The sequence below is a fragment of the Nannobrachium achirus genome (assembly GCF_963921795.1).
Source record: "Nannobrachium achirus genome assembly, chromosome: 23".
NCBI lineage: Eukaryota > Metazoa > Chordata > Actinopteri > Myctophiformes > Myctophidae > Nannobrachium > Nannobrachium achirus.
Window position 1 is genome coordinate 46963413 of NC_137830.1, and position 17074 is coordinate 46980486.

Sequence of the window (17074 nt, forward strand, 5' to 3'; positions counted from 1 at the left end):
ATACAATATCACGATACTTTCCCAAGCTGCATCACGATACATGATTTTATCACGATTCTTTTTCACGTTGGTTTTGATGGTTATTTTTCAAGGTACTTGACAAAAGCTAGACTCTCTGGGTTCCTTTTGGGAGGTCTAAATTGAACTTTACAAGTATGTAACTCTGACAGTATACAAATGAAACCAAATGGACCCTTACGGGTCCATTTGGTTTCATTTGTATACTGTCAGAGTTAAGTGGAGACCATGACATTTTAAAGTTTGAGAACTACTGATTTAGACCAAAATGCTGGTTTAAATTGAATTCTGCAATGAATCTCTGTATTAACGATTAAACAGGATTTCTTTACAAGGCTCCCTCAATTGTATCACGATGTATACGATACCTCTGAAAAGGCATATCGTGGAGACATTGTATCGTCTCAACGATAATCATCACCATATCGCCCACCACTAACATGTACCCCCCTATGCTATTGGCTGGTTCCTGTGTGTTGCAGATAAATGAGTCCCCAGGTTGTAGTTTAGACATGGTTCCGCAGGCCCTGGCCTGTGACTGGCTGCTGGGCTGTCTCCAGGTAAACCTTCCATCATGACAGCTTCCTCCACCAATCAGCGCCCAGCTTCTTTGTTATTGTGTTTGTTGATCAAATAAGACTGTACCGTTGATTCATTTTAAGGAATGCAGTTTTTCTTTCTTTTCTCGCAAACATTACAAATCACGGTGATTGATGGCGCTCTGTGGTTTCTTCGTACAGCTGTGTGCGTGTGTGTGTGCGTGCACACCTGTGTGTGTGTGTGTGTGTTGCCTTTACAACTTTTCTCATGACCACATGAATCATTTCAACCATACAGATTTGTTTACTGTTCTCTCTCTCTCTCTCTCTCTTTCTTTGTTGTTTGTCATAGACATAACTGGTTTCAGCTCTTACTGGGTATCTTAGCGCAGTTATTTTGCTTACACAGCTCGCATGTGCACCAACCAAACTCGCACACACTATTCCTGCTATGTTTGAAAATTATTTAGTACAAAAGTATTTAATAAACGCCTGTTTTGGCCATTGTGCATTATTTGTTTTGACTATCGTTACCATTCATTGTCAGTCATTTCTGTGCATAATTCACTTATTTATGTCATATTTGCTCTGTAATTCTGGCTAATATGCCTTATATGCCTTAATACATTATAATTTCCCTCTATAACAACAAAATAAAAATAAATGCAAAAGTAAAAGTATCAATACTGCAATATACTGTAGAAATACTCTGATACAAGTATTCACTTGAGTAAAAGTACAGAAGTATTTGTAGTGATAGTACCAAAAGTGGAAACTATACTTATTGTGCAGAATGTCCCATTTCAAAATATATTTGGAAACTAGCAGATCTACAAGCTCACAATGTGGCTATTTTCAAGAGTATACAATGGCTAAAGTGGTCGATGTATGTTTAGTAATACATTTTTTAATCTAAAAAGTAACTAGTAAAGTTTCCAAATAATTGTGGAGTAAAAGTACAATATTTCCCCCAGAGAGGTAGTGGAGTAGAAGTAAAAGTATTGGAAATTGGAAATACTCGCAATTATATCTAAGCACAGTGCTTGAGTAAATCAGCACAGTGCTTGAGTAAATCTACCTAGTTACTTCCCACCAGTGCTAGGTGACCATATGGGACAACAGATGGCCTCATGGCAGGCAGAATGAGACTGGCCCAACTACCGGTACTCACTATTAGGCCTAGAATTATTGAATGCTTTAACCAGTGAAAAATAGCAGATATACAAGCTCACAGCGCGGCACCGAGTGCCGCGCTGCGAGCTTGTAGATCTGCTATTTTTGAAAAAGTTGTGAAAATGTGTGCAAATCTTTGAATATATGTATTTTTAAAGCGAATGTTTGTAACTCAAATTTTGCTTCTGGGGGGGTCCCTGGAACTAAATATTTTGAGATGCGGGTCCGTGGCCAAATACATATCATTTTGGGGGACCTTCACATGAAAAGCTTTGAGAACCACTGACATAGTAGTCTCTGAAGAACAGACTAACTGAGCTCCATTTAAGTGAAAAGGACCTTTTCTTTGACGATGGCTGGCCAGATTGCTGACATAGAAACATAGGTTTTTCAAAAAACCTTAGAAGGATTCAAAAGACACTTATAGAATCGGGTAAAAATTCAAATTTTCACAATTTTTCAAAAAATAGCAGATCTACAAGCTCACAATGTGGCTATTTTCAAGAGTATACAATGGCTAAAGTGGTCGATGTATGTTTAGTAATACATTTTTAAATCTAAAAAGTAACCAGTAAAGTTTCCAAATAATTGTTGTGGAGTAAAAGTACAATATTTCCCCCAGAGAGGTAGTGGAGTAGAAGTAAAAGTATCGGAAATTGGAAATACTCGCAATTATATCTAAGCACAGTGCTTGAGTAAATCAGCACAGTGCTTGAGTAAATCAGCACAGTGCTTGAGTAAATCAGCACAGTGCTTGAGTAAATCTACCTAGTTACTTCCCACCAGTGCTAGGTGACCATATGGGACAACAGATGGCCTCATGGCAGGCAGAATGAGACTGGCCCAACTACCGGTAATCACTATTAGGCCTAGAATTATTGAATGCTTTAACCAGTGAAAAATAGCAGATATACAAGCTCACAGCGCGGCACCGAGTGCCACGCTGCAAGCTTGTAGATCTGCTATTTTTGAAAAAGTCGTGAAAATGAGTGCAAATCTTTGAACATATGTATTTTCAAAGCAAACTTTTGTAACTCAAATTTTGCTCCTGGGTGGTCCCTGGAACTAAATTTTTTGAGATGGGGGTCCGTGGCCAAATACATATCAGTTTGGGGGACCTTCACATGAAAAGCTTTGAGAACCACTGACATAGTAGTCTCTCAAGAACAGACTAACTGAGCTCCAGTTAAGTGAAAAGGACCTTTTCTTTGACGATGGCTGGCCAGATTGCTGACATAGAAACATGGGTTTTTCAAAAAACCTTAGAAGGATTCAAAAGACACTTATAGAATCGGGTCAAAATTCAAATTTTCACAATTTTTCAAAAATAGCAGATCTACAAGCTCGCAGCGTGGCACTCTGTGCCGCGCTGTGAGCTTGTATATCTGCTATTTTTCATTAGTTAAAGCATAAAATAATGATACACAATATGTGTACCCGTTCTAAATGGGTTAACACACATACTAGCACAGCAGAAAAACACTGGTGTGTACAGTCAGACTTGTCTCTGGCCAACATGCACGTAGACCAGTGGTTCTCAAACCTTTTCATGTCAAGGACCCACAAAATATATTAGCCCTCGGACGCCCATTTGAATAGATATACCAGGGACCCCCATACGAGAAGAGAAGATTTTTACCGCTCGAGCAGTGATGCTAAACCATTTTAATTTCAAGGACCCCCAGTTTGACATGCTAATATTAGGCTAATATTAGGACCCCCATCTAATGGCATTTCTATCTCTGAGACCCCAATTTATATTGTAAAACCAATACTAATGTAACCCTTCATAGAGGGTCCTTTTGGTTCCATTTGTACACTCTCTGAGTTACATAGCCATAAGGGTCCATTTGGTTCCTAACTATCATTTAGCTGGGGACCCCCTGGAACTCCCTCAAGGACTTTAAGAACCACTGATGTAGACCAGTGGTTCTCAACCTTTTCATGCCGCGACCCCCAAAATAATCATATTTTAACTGGGGACCCCCCACATCCTGACGAGCATTAAGAGTTGAGGCATTACATTTTGTATAAAACGGTTCTATTGTGAAAATAGCAGATCTACATGCTCACAATGCCTCGCATTGCGAGGCATTGTGAGCATGTAGATCTGCTATTTTCACAATTTCTTCCTCTAATATTTGACAATTTGGCCAATGTCATTTTAGAGGTATTAAAAATTCCTTAAATTGTCACTTTAGAAATGTGCAGATACCCTCTTTACCCTTAAACCTTATGTTGGTTTCTTTACTGTTGAGTGAAAAAACAAGTTCATCATCTGGGGACCCCCCAAAATAATTTGGCGACCCCCCTGGGGGTCCCGACCCACAGGTTGAGAACCACTGATGTAAACTGCAGGGCAGAAAGTATGAGTGTTGGCTACCCCAGTGGTTCTCAACCTGTGGGTCGGGACCCCCAGGGCTGCGCTCCCCAGACGACAGTGAAGACACAACACACACACACGCACACACACGCACACACACACACACACACACACACACACACACACACACACACACACACACACACACACACACACAATGCAGCCGTAAACTCGCTTATCCCACAGAGGCCTGTCCAATCTAGCCTAGCTGAGCTAGACATCCCAGCCATGTTAAAACAAGGTAGGGATGGTCTAGGGTCGTGCACTAGCTCTTCAATTTGGGCACACCCATTAGCTCCAGAAAAGGGAGCTAGCCCCTGATTGGTTAGTTACAAAGTAAGGCGGACTTTGTCTCTCTCGCAGCATGTCTCATGTGAGCACATCTCATTCTCCATGCAGCAACAGAACAGATAACATGGGTCTTTTTGCATACTGAGGGCTCCTGGAGGTTGCATTCCTGGAATGTCCCCTGCTGTGTTTAGCTGATAAGTGGGTATACTGTAAACAATGACAGTGACTCCCCCCTCCCCAGCTCCCCTCCACCCCTAGTTTTTGTTACCTCCTCCCATGAATTTCTTCTGAATGGGAGAACCTCCAGACTAGATACTGCAGTTAGTTAGCTAGATGTATTATCTAGGCTGGTTATACCAGGCTATGTCCAATCCACACAGTTCAGTATGAGCTGTGTGTGTGTGTGTTTCTCCAAATGTCAACGCAACACACTCTGCCTGGTCATGTTACTGTAGGCCTGTCATGGCAACACGCACCGCTGTGGAAGATGAGCTCGTACAACCTGCAATTATCTCAACTGTCAAACTTGCCAGTCCTCCTGTCACACACACACCTCCCACACAACCTCTGACACAGTTACCCCAGACCTTGTAGACCGACAGTATGTGTCATGTGTCTGAGACTGAGTGTCACTTTTTAAAAGAGCAAGAACAGTCCATAGCTGAATGTTATATTTGCAGTCATGTGTAGGGCTGTCACGATTATGACATTTTACATGACAATTAATTGTTGCTCAAATAATTGCGATTAACGATATAATTGTGTTTTTGTCCTTGACAATTACATTTCTGTTTGGCTTTTAGGCATTGAAGTTCCACATGGCAGATATGACCTATAACCTAAATATACAAGGAAATTACTGACATATTTGACAACTTTATACTTAAAAAAGAACATTGCGACGCGTTGTGATTTTTTCAACGTGGAAAAAATTATGACGATTATGAAAAATAATCACGATTATGTCAAATAATTGCGATTAGACGATTATGTAATAATTGTGACAGCCCTAGTCATGTGTCTGTGTGTTTTTGAAGTCTGTTTATCTACCTTTTTTCCCATTTTTATGAATACAGCTGTCTAGAAAGATCTAATAGAGTAGATACTGTAAACATTTACCTTTAGAAAAACATCTGCCACGGCTGAGTTGGATAGACGGTGCATTGTTATTACACCACAGATGGTATGTAATGAGTATAATCCAGCCCCAGTAGAGACTGCAAATGTCTGACAGCTTTTGTAAAAGAATGATTACAAAAGAGGGAATTCACTTGAAAAGACGGGTTGGCGTTAATGTGTTTTGTGTTCCTGCTCAAACAAACAGTGTTTGAGTGATTAATTAGGCCTAGAATTATTGACCGCTTTAACTATTGAAAAATAGCAGATATACAAGCTCACAGCGCGGCACCGAGTGCCGTGCTGCAAGCTTGTAGATCTGCTATTTTTGAAAAAACTTGAAAATTTGAATTTTGACCCGATTCTATAAGTGTTTTTTGAATCCTTCTAAGACTTTTTGAAAAACCTATGTTTCTATGTCAGCAATCTGGCCAGCCATCGTCAAAGAAAAGGTCCTTTTCACTTAACTGGAGCTCAGTTTGTCTGTTCTTGAGAGACTACTATGTCAGTGGTTCTCAAACCCTTTCATGTGAAGGACCCCCAAACTGATATTTATTTGGCCACACGGACCCCCATCTCAAAATATCAAGTTCCAGGGACCACCCAGAAGCAAAATTTGAGTTACAGACGTTCGCTTTGAAAATACATATACTCAAAGATTTGCACACATTTTCACGACTTTTTCAAAAATAGCTACAATAGCTACAAGCTCGCAGCGCGGCACTCGGCGCTTTTCACTGGTTAAAGCAGTCAATAAGTCTAGGCCTAAATGGGTTAAACTGGTAAAGTAATGTATAATGTGGGTGACTTTGTCCACTCTCTCCGCAGGGTGTCGTCCAGTTAACTTACTCTAAATTGTTTATAACGAGTAAACTGAACAGGATTTAAAATTCCCATTACACTAATGATGATCATTAAACAGGGGAAACGTGAACCAAAGTAGGGGGAATTTCCACTCGGTCGGTATCGGCAAACTCCCTTTGACGTTCAGAGTTGCGCAAGATTGAAATTTCAGGTTGTGCCTCATGGCTTAAATTCATTGCCACTCAATCACCTGACGAGGTGCATGCTCATTCTCAACCAACTGTAGTTGGTTAATAGCCAGCTGGCCAACTTAACTGTTTCCCCCTAGCATTTATGGTAGCAATGTGACGAGGCATGTCGCTTCCAGACATATCACTGTCATCATAAATAGCTCTCATTTGGCTACTTGTACCATGATATATTGAATAACTTTAATCTAATTGCCCCATGTGTGTTGGCGGAGGATACCGTGCATTGTTATACCAGTAGAAGCATTTCTTTTTTCAGCGGTGGCGGGCCGCCACTGCTGAATGAATATATCGTCTCTTGTCGGTAGGAAACCTCATGCCTCCAAAACTGTTACTTTTCAGAGTTCAAATTCAAAAACGGCATAAGTAGCAGATCGTCACGCTCATTACGCGTCGATTCGAGACGCTTTTCGAGCTTGCAGATCTGCTACTTTTGAAGCTTTTCGTGTGACGCTGTGTGTATGACCAAGTAGGTCGGCCCGCGGGAGGCTACTGTCTGGCCCCCACCAACCACAATAATGGTGGTATAAGAGCAGCAACAACACTAGTATATTGTCGTTGTCGGGTGGAAACCTTGTATATCCAAAACCGTTTGTTTAGTATCTATTGTCTAAAAAATGTACTAAACTAGTGAAAGCGATGCGAGGCGTTGTGTGCTTGTAGATCTGCTGTTTTCACTAGTTTTGTCACTTTTGTGCAATGGTCTTGTATGATGACAGGGCTTTGCTTTACCAAAAAACTTACACATTTGAAACTTGGAGATACAAGGTTTCTGCCCAACGGTGACGATATCTGAACTGTCGCTGGAGTAGAGTGAACGCCACCGTCGCCCCCCTGCAATGTTGTGGCCCTCGGTTTGGTACCCTAGACATAATTCGGCCCTTGGGGAAAACTAATTGGGGAACCCTGAAGTAGGCGGTTAGTTTATGAAAAAACACAAAAAGGTTAAAATATGGAGATAAGAGGTTTCTGCCCCGACAGCAACGATATAAGGGGAAACACTGAGCTGCTTCATTCTGCTCATGTCATTTTAATGTCTGGCAACATGGTCATGCTCCTCATCCTGTGTTGTGCAGCTCAACATGGTCATGCTCCTCATCCTGTGTTGTGCAGCTCAACATGGTCATGCTCCTCATCCTGTGTTGTGCAGCTCAACATGGTCATGCTCCTCATCCTGTGTTGTGCAGCTCAACATGGTCATGCTCCTCATCCTGTGTTGTGCAGCTCAACATGGTCATGCTCCTCATCCTGTGTTGTGCAGCTCAACATGGTCATGCTCCTCATCCTGTGTTGTGCAGCTCAACATGGTCATGCTCCTCATCCTGTGTTGTGCAGCTGTAGCCCATGACGTTTGTTTTGTTTTGCGTCTATTTTTGTTCTGTCATGCATTAGTTGTATGTATCACTGTCAAGTTGTCTAAGGGATATTTCACTTTCAAAATAACTTCTGGTCATTTTATCGTCTAATCAGGCTTTTGGGAACACCCAGGACAGTTTTTGAATTTCTTCATTCAGTATTTAGATATTTGATATTCATGTCCCCCCATTTTCCCACTTCCAGGACCTTCCCATACAAACCCACTTCAAACTCCATTTTAACCGTGATAGATTCAATGAAAACACCTGTCCTTCTTTCTGGTGACTCCTCCTGACACCCTCCGAATACGTGAGCAGGCCATGTTTTTTTTTTTTATATAACTTTTTTCATGTATTGTTTTATAATATTTTATTGTATTTAATAATTTTCATTTCCCCAAACAATTTATAGAAATCAATGAAAAATGTTATCGAAAAAACACAGCCTGCTCACGTATTGGGAGGGTGTCAGAAGTCACCAGAAAAAAGGAAAGTTGTTTTCATTGATTCTATCATGGTTAAAATGGAGTTTGAAGTTATAATAGGTTTGTATAGGAAAGTCCTTGAAGTGGGAAAATGGGGAGAAATGAATATCAAATATCTAAATACTGAAAGAAGAAATTCAAAAACTGTCCTGGGTGTTCCCAAACGCCTGATTAGATGATGAAATGATCAAAAGTTATTTTGAAAGTGAAATATCCCTTTAAGTTTGTGTATCTTGTGCCTCTGTGTTGTGTCTAACCTGTGCGCGCGTGTGTGTGTGCGCGTGTGCGTGTGTGTGTGCGTGCGTGCGTGCGTGTGTGTGTGTGTGTGTGTGTGTGTGTTCTCCTGCGATGTCTTTCTTTATCTCTCTCTCTCTCTCTGTGCGAGTGCTTTTGTAGCCGGGCCAGGAGGTGAAAGAGGAGAGTTTGGTACGCCAGCCTGACTTCATCCCCACCCCACCCCCCCCTCCCCCCTCCCTACCCCCCACCCTGCTCTCACCTCTCCACCAATCAACTCTTAGCGCTCCCAAGTTCTCTTCCCTGATTCCTACTCTTGCTTTCTCCCGGTTTGCCCTCGGCCAATCAGTGCAGACCTCTCGCGGGAGGGGGGGGGGGGGATAATCAAAATGCTTTGATACGGGATCAATACATTAACCATTCATTGCCCATGACTGCTGTTTTGCTATTAATAACAGTAGCTCAGATTCTCAAAGGCTAGCGTTACATTTGTCATTTAAACACAACTTCCATCTCCTGACTACGCTAGGGTGCATTAATCGAAATGGACTGATGAAATCTGATATCCTTTTTGCCTTATCGGATTTCCCAAAAAAAAACAATCCCATCGATTCCAGCCCCAGTATTTTTATAATGTACTTTTCAACATTTCAACACTACCATCAAACCAAAAAGAAGTAAAAAAGTGTTTTTATGATGAGTGGTGTAACCCTAGCCAGAGGTATTGACAGTGAAAACATCTTTTTGTCAGATGTTGGATCACACAAGTATTGATCCCTAAACAACTCACCTGTGGATGCTGCTGTAACGAGCATGAGCTCTGTTTACACGCTGCCATACATCTGCTGGGTGGATTTGAAGCACGTTAAGCTGGAGCACTACAGTGTATCCTAAAAATGAACTGCAGAATCCCACTAGGGCCTTTGTTACTAAGCTTTAACCCATTCAGAACGGGTACACATTATTGTGTATCATTATTTTATGCTTTAGCTATTGAAAAATAGCAGATATACAAGCTCACAGCGTGGCACCGAGTGCCGCGCTGTGAGCTTGTAGATCTGCTATTTTAGAAAAATCGTCTTTTGAATCCTTCTAAGGTTTTTTGAAAAACCTATGTCAGCAATCTGGCCAGCCATCGTCAAAGAAAAGGTCCTTTTCACTCAACTGGAGCTCAGTTAGTCTGTTCTTGAGAGACTACTATGTCAGTGGCGCTCAAACCTTTTCATGTGAAGGACCCCCAAAATGATATTTATTTGGCCACGGACCCGCATCTCAAAATATTTAGTTCCAGGGACCCCCCAGAAGCAAAATTTGACATTTTCACGACTTTTTCAAAAATAGCAGATCTACAAGCTCGCAGCGCGGCACTCGGTGCCGCGCTGCGAGCTTGTATATCTGCTATTTTTCACTGGTTAAAGCATTCAATAATTCTAGGCCTAAATTTTAAGCTATGTTGCGATTTGGTCCTTCTAACCTTCTGACACCATCGTACGATGAAGTATAAAATAAGGTTATTTTATACTTCATCGTACGATGGCGTCAATGCTGTGAAAATAGCCGATCTACAAACTCACAACGCATTGCGATTGCGACACGTTGTGAGCCTGTAGATCTGCTGTTTAAGCCATGTTTTTTTATTTTTGTTCTTTGGAACGTTTTCACCTAAAATGCGGACACCATGCTCCATGCTTGAAAGTGCTTGAAATCCACTGGTACCGTATGCCCTCTAAACTGGGTCACTGTGGTGTTTTAAACATGCTGTGAATCCTGTACTACTCGTGGTCTCTGCTGAATAAACATTATTCTGTCTCACTTGGTGATCTAGCCTTGTGGATTCTTTCTCATTGGTATATCATGCTCTTCTGTGTTCTTTGCACACTTATCTACTGAACCTAATCACGGCACAAACCATTTCTCTCCTGATTTCGACGCACAGACGAGCCTATTATTCAGAGTGTAAACAAAATCAAGAGTCATCGACGCAAATGTTACAGTTCTGCAACATCGATGATAAAAAAAAGCCATTGTGAAGGAATCTGTGTTAGCTCAACGCATTTCCAATTATTCTTAAACTCATTCATAGCCAAGCCCGAGTTTCCCGTGTTATTTCAGTACCCCCAGACTGCCATGGCCCGAGTTTCCCGAGTTTTCCTTTTTTTTTTTTTTTTTTTTCAAAAACATTTTCAAAAATGCCTAAAATGTATTAGGCATGATCGCAATCGCGAAATTGCATGTTTAGCCCCATAACAAATACATCATTCAAAATGGCAGCCATGTTTGTTTACATTTGAAGACTTTGAAGGCTTCTATCTCATGAATGCCTGAACGGATTTCCAAGCGGATGTTTTTGTTTGAAAGCCGTGAAAAAGTACTACACATATGGTGCATGATCTAGGCATGGGCGTGCACGATCCGTGCACTAAAAATGTATCCGTGCACTAGAAATTTAGGAACGTGGCAGTGAGGAACTTGGGGGCCATTTTGAAAAGGCAACGAATGAGTTAACTGGTCTTAAATGAGTCAGTCAGACTCGGCCATGCTTGATTTCACCCTGAGCCATGCCCGATCCATTTTGCACACGCGCCAAGCTGCAGTGGGGGAAATTGCCTGCATATGATCCTAGCCGTGACATTGGTATTTCTGTTCACGTAAAAAGGCTCGATGACACGGTGGCGACGCTGCTGTGTTTCTTTGTTTTGTTTTGTGCGGTTCAGGCTGTTGTCATGGAGTCCTGTGTCCAGAATGATGCATTCTCTCCTGATCAGCTGGAATGGCTTGTCACTCATTTTGTTCTAATCATGTACCTGCTAAGCTTCTGGATCCCTCCCCCCCCGCCTGCCCCCCACCCTTTCTGTCGCTGACTCACACTCTTCCCTGGACAATCAAAAACCTGTGATGGAGATGAGCTGCTAAGCCTCGTTTTCTTAAGAAAAAGGGCATTCACACTCTGTTTTTTCCCCTTTCTCTCTCTCTCTCTCCGTAGAGGACCATAACTCTAGGGGCTGGCGATCGGCAGGTCATCCAGACGCCCATCAATGCCTCCCTGCCCGTCAGTGGCTGCAGTGTGGCACAGCTCTTCAGGCAGCTCGGTACGCCCAGTCACAGCGCGGGTTACTCCAGGCGCTGCTTTTATTTTAAATTCAAAGTCAATGGTTACTTGCTTACTTTACTTTACTTACTAAGTCAAACATCAGGAGCTGTTGTGTTACATAATACAGTACATGACCATTAAGAGTGTACTACGACTACAGTAACTGGATACAAATCAAGTGTCACGGTCAGTGGTTAAAGGGGAAGACCACCCATTTTCAATATTGAACTATGACATTAATATACCTTAGAGGAGTTGTGTGGAAAATGTATAAAAGTTCCCCCCCTTCTGTAGTGGCGTTTCCATAAAGCCACTTTTTGCGCATTAACGGCTTATTCGCAAAATGTTTTTATGGAAACAAAATGCGAATAAACTTTCATTATCCGCAAAAAAAGTTATCCGCTTGGAGGAGGAGGATTTTGAGCCTTTATCGAATAAACTAAATGCGTGAATGGAAACAGGTCAGACAATAAATGCGAATAGATTATGACGTTCTAGGTCCATTTCCCCTGCCGCTTTACGTCCATAATAGCGTTAGCCCACAAAACAAACCGGTTGTTTGTTACACACGGAGTGACACGGACCATGTGTAAATTCCTCCCGTTTTCACCTCCCGGAGGCAAGCCATCGGGGACGAACCCTTCCTCATCACACGGTGTTGCGTGCCTGAAGTGCCCCAATCTACAAGTTCATAGCAGCTCGCATCCACGTCTCCGCGCCGCGATGCTGCAGGATGCAGTCTGCCCGGAGGACTCAACCGGGCGGCGGGGCGGCCGCCTCGGCTCGGGGACGCCCCGATCGGGGCGCCCCGGCCGGGGTCGCTTGCTCTGTGCTCCCGCCGGCCGCACTTTCTCCGCGGCGGTGCGTCGCGACCGGCTCTGGGTCGGGACGCGTGTGCAGCGAGTCACAGCAGTGCCCTTACGTCTCTCGGTCTGAAAAAAATCAGCCTCATGATCCCATCCCAGCTCTGTCTGTGCACTGTGTGCAAGCCCGCGGGAAGTGTTTACAGCACGTTGCTTAGACGGACCCAGGCAGGATCTCCCAAGATTCGCATTTCACCAGTTTAATGGAAACGGGCTAAATTTGCTTTGTCTTAATGCGTATTTCTGATAATTCGCTTCCCTAATGCGCTTAAGTTTATGGAAACGCCACTTGTGTTGCCTAGAACTGGAGGATTGATTTTGGGGTTTGAATTGCAAAGTACAACTTGATGACATCACACCGTTGTACTTTACAATACAAACCCCAAAATCAATCTTCCAGTTCTAGGCAACACAGAAGGGGGGGAACTTTTTTTCTATTTCCACACCACTCCTCTAAGTTACATTAATGACATAGTTCAATATTGAAAATGGGTGGTCTTCCCCTTTAAAGGTAATATCTTTGTCGTTAGGCAGGCATCGTTGTTAAAGGAGGACTTCACCACTTTTCAACCTGTCTTCATATAATAGGTCCTCCCTAATGTTCATGATAAAATAGCAAAAAAAAAAAATCAACTCAGTCTGGGTCTCATAGGAGAGCTGTGGGCGGGTCAAATCCATCCACCAGTGACATCATCGTTTGACAGATTTTTGGAAAAAAAACATTCACATTTTTACCTATTATATGAAGCCAGTTTGAAAAGTGGTGAACTCCTCCTTTAATAATCATGATATTGAATTACACTTATTTAGCTTCAAAGTGCTTCACAAATAATATATAATAAATTAAAATACAACAGAGGGGAATCAAGCCAGTGGGCCGCTGCAAAAAAACATTTAAAAGACGGCTTGCTGGTAAAAAGTAATGTTTTGAAAATAAAATGAGTAGAAATGAAGTCAAATGAAAATAGAATACCATAAGAATAAACTAAAATTAAGTAAAAGCAGGATATAAAAAGAGTGTTGTTAGATGAATGAATTTCATAAAACCTACATTGCCACTTCTAGAACATAGAAATTGTCTCCGAAACCTCATATATCCCAAACTGTTGCGTTTCAGGATTCAAATCCAAAAAAGTCGCAGATCCACAAGCTCTAAACGCGTCGCTTGGTGCTGCTTTTCGAGCTTGCAGATCTGCTACTTGTGATACTTTTGTGTGACATTGTGGTATGATCGAGTCGATTTAAAAAAACACAAAAAGTTTGATTATGGTGATGAGAGGTTTCTGTCGCGACAGCAACAAAATGTCCCTCTGTGGGTTTCACAGGGTTCCCACGGTCATGAAATTCCTGGAAATATTTTGAAATTGGAAAAATATTTTTCCAGTACTGGAAAAGTTTTGGAATTGATCAAGGGTCCTGGAAGGTCCTGGAAAAAATAGCTATGCATTGTCTTTGGTTATTGATTTTGTTAACACCTCTGAAATGACAAATTAAACATTGGCCAAATTGTCAAATATTAGAGGCAGAAATTGTGAAAATAGCAGATCTACATGCTCACCACGCCTCGCAACGCGAGGCGTTGTGATTGAACATGTAGATCTGCTATTTTCACAATAAAACCGTGTTATACAAAATTCCTCAACTCTTAGTGCTCGTCAAGATGCCGGGGTCCCCAGTTCAAATATGATTATTTCGGGGGTCACAGCCTGAAAAGGTTGAGAACCACTGGCATACACTGCCTGTCTTTGGGCATTGCACTTAGGAGTAAAAGCAACTTGTTATTGAGCTGAATTATTGTTATATAGCCCTGGAAATTGGGTTAAATATTCTGGAAAAGTTTTGGAAATTAATTGGTAAAACTGTGTGGGAACCCTGGTTTCACCTTGTACTGTTCTGGTGGTGTGACAGCGATGTCCTTGTCCTTCCCCTCTGCTCCGGTCTCCCTCAGGTATCGTCAACGTGCTGTACCTGTTCTGTGCTGCTCTGACGGAACACAAGATCCTCTTCCTGTCCAGCAGCTACCAGCGGCTAACGGACGCCTGCCGGGGCCTGCTGGCCATCATGTTCCCCCTCCAGTACAGGTGTGTGCATGGCATGCATTAGGCTAGGGCATTCACCAAATATTCCACTATTCGAATATTCGAATATCAAAGTCACTATTCGACTTTGTTCACCGAAGTCGAATATTCCCTTTTTTTATTTTTTTATTGTTTTGTCTTTAAACATATATATATTTCTTCATGGTTTATAAAGCTTGGCTTGATAGGAAGTCATAAGAACCCTGACAAGCACTTGGAATTCTAGGTATTACATTTAATGTGACTCCGCAGATAAATATTGTGAAAATAGCAGATCTACATGCTCACAACGCATCGCAGCGTGAGGCGTTGCAAGCATGTAGGTCGGCTATTTTCACAATGTTCGCCTCTTGCTTACTTAATATTTGACAGTTTGGTCAGTTTGGCCAGTCCTGTCAAATATTCGTCTATTCGAATACTTTGAGGTCGAATAATTCGAATACTAAAAATCACTATTCGTGAATGCCCTAGCATGCACGTGTTCATGGATGTCTTTTGGTGTATTTCAAACGCTGAACAGGGTCATCTGTCCACAGCTAGGGTGGATGTTGGTAATGATGCTTTTCTTAAATGATTAGATTTTGTACAGTACTTTTTAAACACTCTCAATCTGGTGTCCCTATTTTGGATATGCCGTTATACGAGACCTGAGATTGGGAGGTTGGGGTTTGATCCCCGGCCAGGTCATACTGTACCAAAGACTCAAAAGGAAAAAAATGGGACCCATGTCTCCCTGCTTGGCACCTAGCATCAAGGGTTGGGTTGGCGGTAAGGCTCTGAGAAATAGCATCATGTCCAGGGTTGGTTATTGATCTTGTTAATACAAATTAAACATAGGCCAAATTGTCAAATATATAGAGGCAGAAATTGTGAAAATAGCCGATCTACATGCTCACAACGCCTCGCGTTTGTAGATCTGCTATTTTCAAAATAGAACCGTGTAATACAAAATTCCTCAACTCTTAGTGCTCGTCAAGGTGCCGGGTCCCCAGTTAAAACATGATTATTTCGGGGGCCACGGCCTGAAAAGGTTGAGAACCACTGGCATACACTGCCTGTCTTTGGGCATTGCGCATAGGAGTAAGCTTTTGGAAAAGTTTTGGAAATTAATTGGGAAAAATGTGTGGGAACCTTGTCTAAATACATAGAAGTGAATCTTCAGCTGCCTCTGTTGTAGTATCTGCAGTAACTGGTGACAGCCTGACGCTGACATCTTCCATCCTGTGTTCTCTCAGTTTCACCTACGTTCCCATCCTGCCGGGGAAGCTCCTGGAGGTCCTCAGCACTCCCACTCCCTTCATCATCGGCGTCAACTCCTTCTTTCGCAACGAGACACAGGAACTGGTGGGTCCCCACCTCACCACCGCATTGGTGGAATGGTGTTCTGTAAACGTATAGCCAGCACTGACAAGAGGTTCTGTCATGGATGTGAAGTGGTGACTAAAAACTATGTTGTGAATTTCATAATTACGTTACTGACAATCTGCTACTTTAGCTGCTTTTGTGTGACACTGTAGTATGATCAAGTAGAACATTAACACTTTTGTTGCGATCAATTAAATCTCTTTGAAGGTCCACGATGCCATGGTCTCCATAGACTTCCATGTAATTCATGCCTAGATCATGCACCACGTGTGTGCACGCTGTTCACAGCTTTCAAACAAAAAAAATGTTTGAAATGCTTGGAAATCCGTTCAGGCATTCATGAGATAAATAACTTGTCTTCTGATTTCATCGCTTTGCAGCATGAATTGAGAAGAAACAAATTGTTGTTAAACGGGAACAAAACAAAGGCAATGTTGTTCACCCCAAAAGCGCATCCAACATCTTTAATCATCTCTACTCTAGATGGTACTACTATAGAGTGGGTGGAGCGCTATAAATATCTTGGTTTCTGGTTGGACAATCACCTAAACTTTAAATTTCATATTGATGCTCTGGGCAAGAAGCTGAAATTTACCTTAAGTTTTTTCTATAGACTGAAGGCCTGTTTTGCCCGTTCCTCTCGCAAACGATTGGTCACTGGTCTGTTCTTGTCCCAACTTGATTATGGGGATACCATTTACAGGTTTGCATGTACCACCACATTGGCCAAACTGGATCCCCTGTATCATGCAGCGGTGAGATTTATTACTAACTTGCCTTTTAGGACTCACCATTGCCTGTTGTATGCTGCAGTTGACTGGTCTTCTCTGTCATCTCGCAGGTTACAGCATTGGAATAATTTTGTCTATAAAGCGATACTTGGTGAGCTCCCCTCTTACATCTCCTCTAAATTGGCATTGGTTAAAAATGGGTTAAACCTCAGATCAAATGCCTGGCTACGTTGTACAGTACCTGTACGCACATCTGAGGGAGGCAAAAAATGTCTTGCTTTCTTTGGTCCATGGTCGTGG

General features: G+C 42.2%; 1 protein-coding gene across 4 annotated transcripts in view; it reads left to right on the top strand.

Moving 5' to 3' along the window:
* sbf1 (SET binding factor 1) overlaps positions 1–17074 on the top strand; it is a 135675-nt gene that overhangs the window by 39328 nt on the left and 79273 nt on the right. For 2 of the 4 annotated variants that reach the window (XM_080754773.1, XM_080754774.1), the window contains exons 6-10: positions 501–578; positions 8809–8838; positions 11630–11735; positions 14549–14681; positions 15914–16022. In XM_080754773.1, coding sequence (XP_080610899.1) covers positions 501–578; positions 8809–8838; positions 11630–11735; positions 14549–14681; positions 15914–16022 — 456 coding nt within the window. The remainder of the gene's footprint in view (positions 1–500; positions 579–8808; positions 8839–11629; positions 11736–14548; positions 14682–15913; positions 16023–17074) is intronic. The other 2 variants (XM_080754775.1, XM_080754776.1) reach the window with 2 other exon arrangements.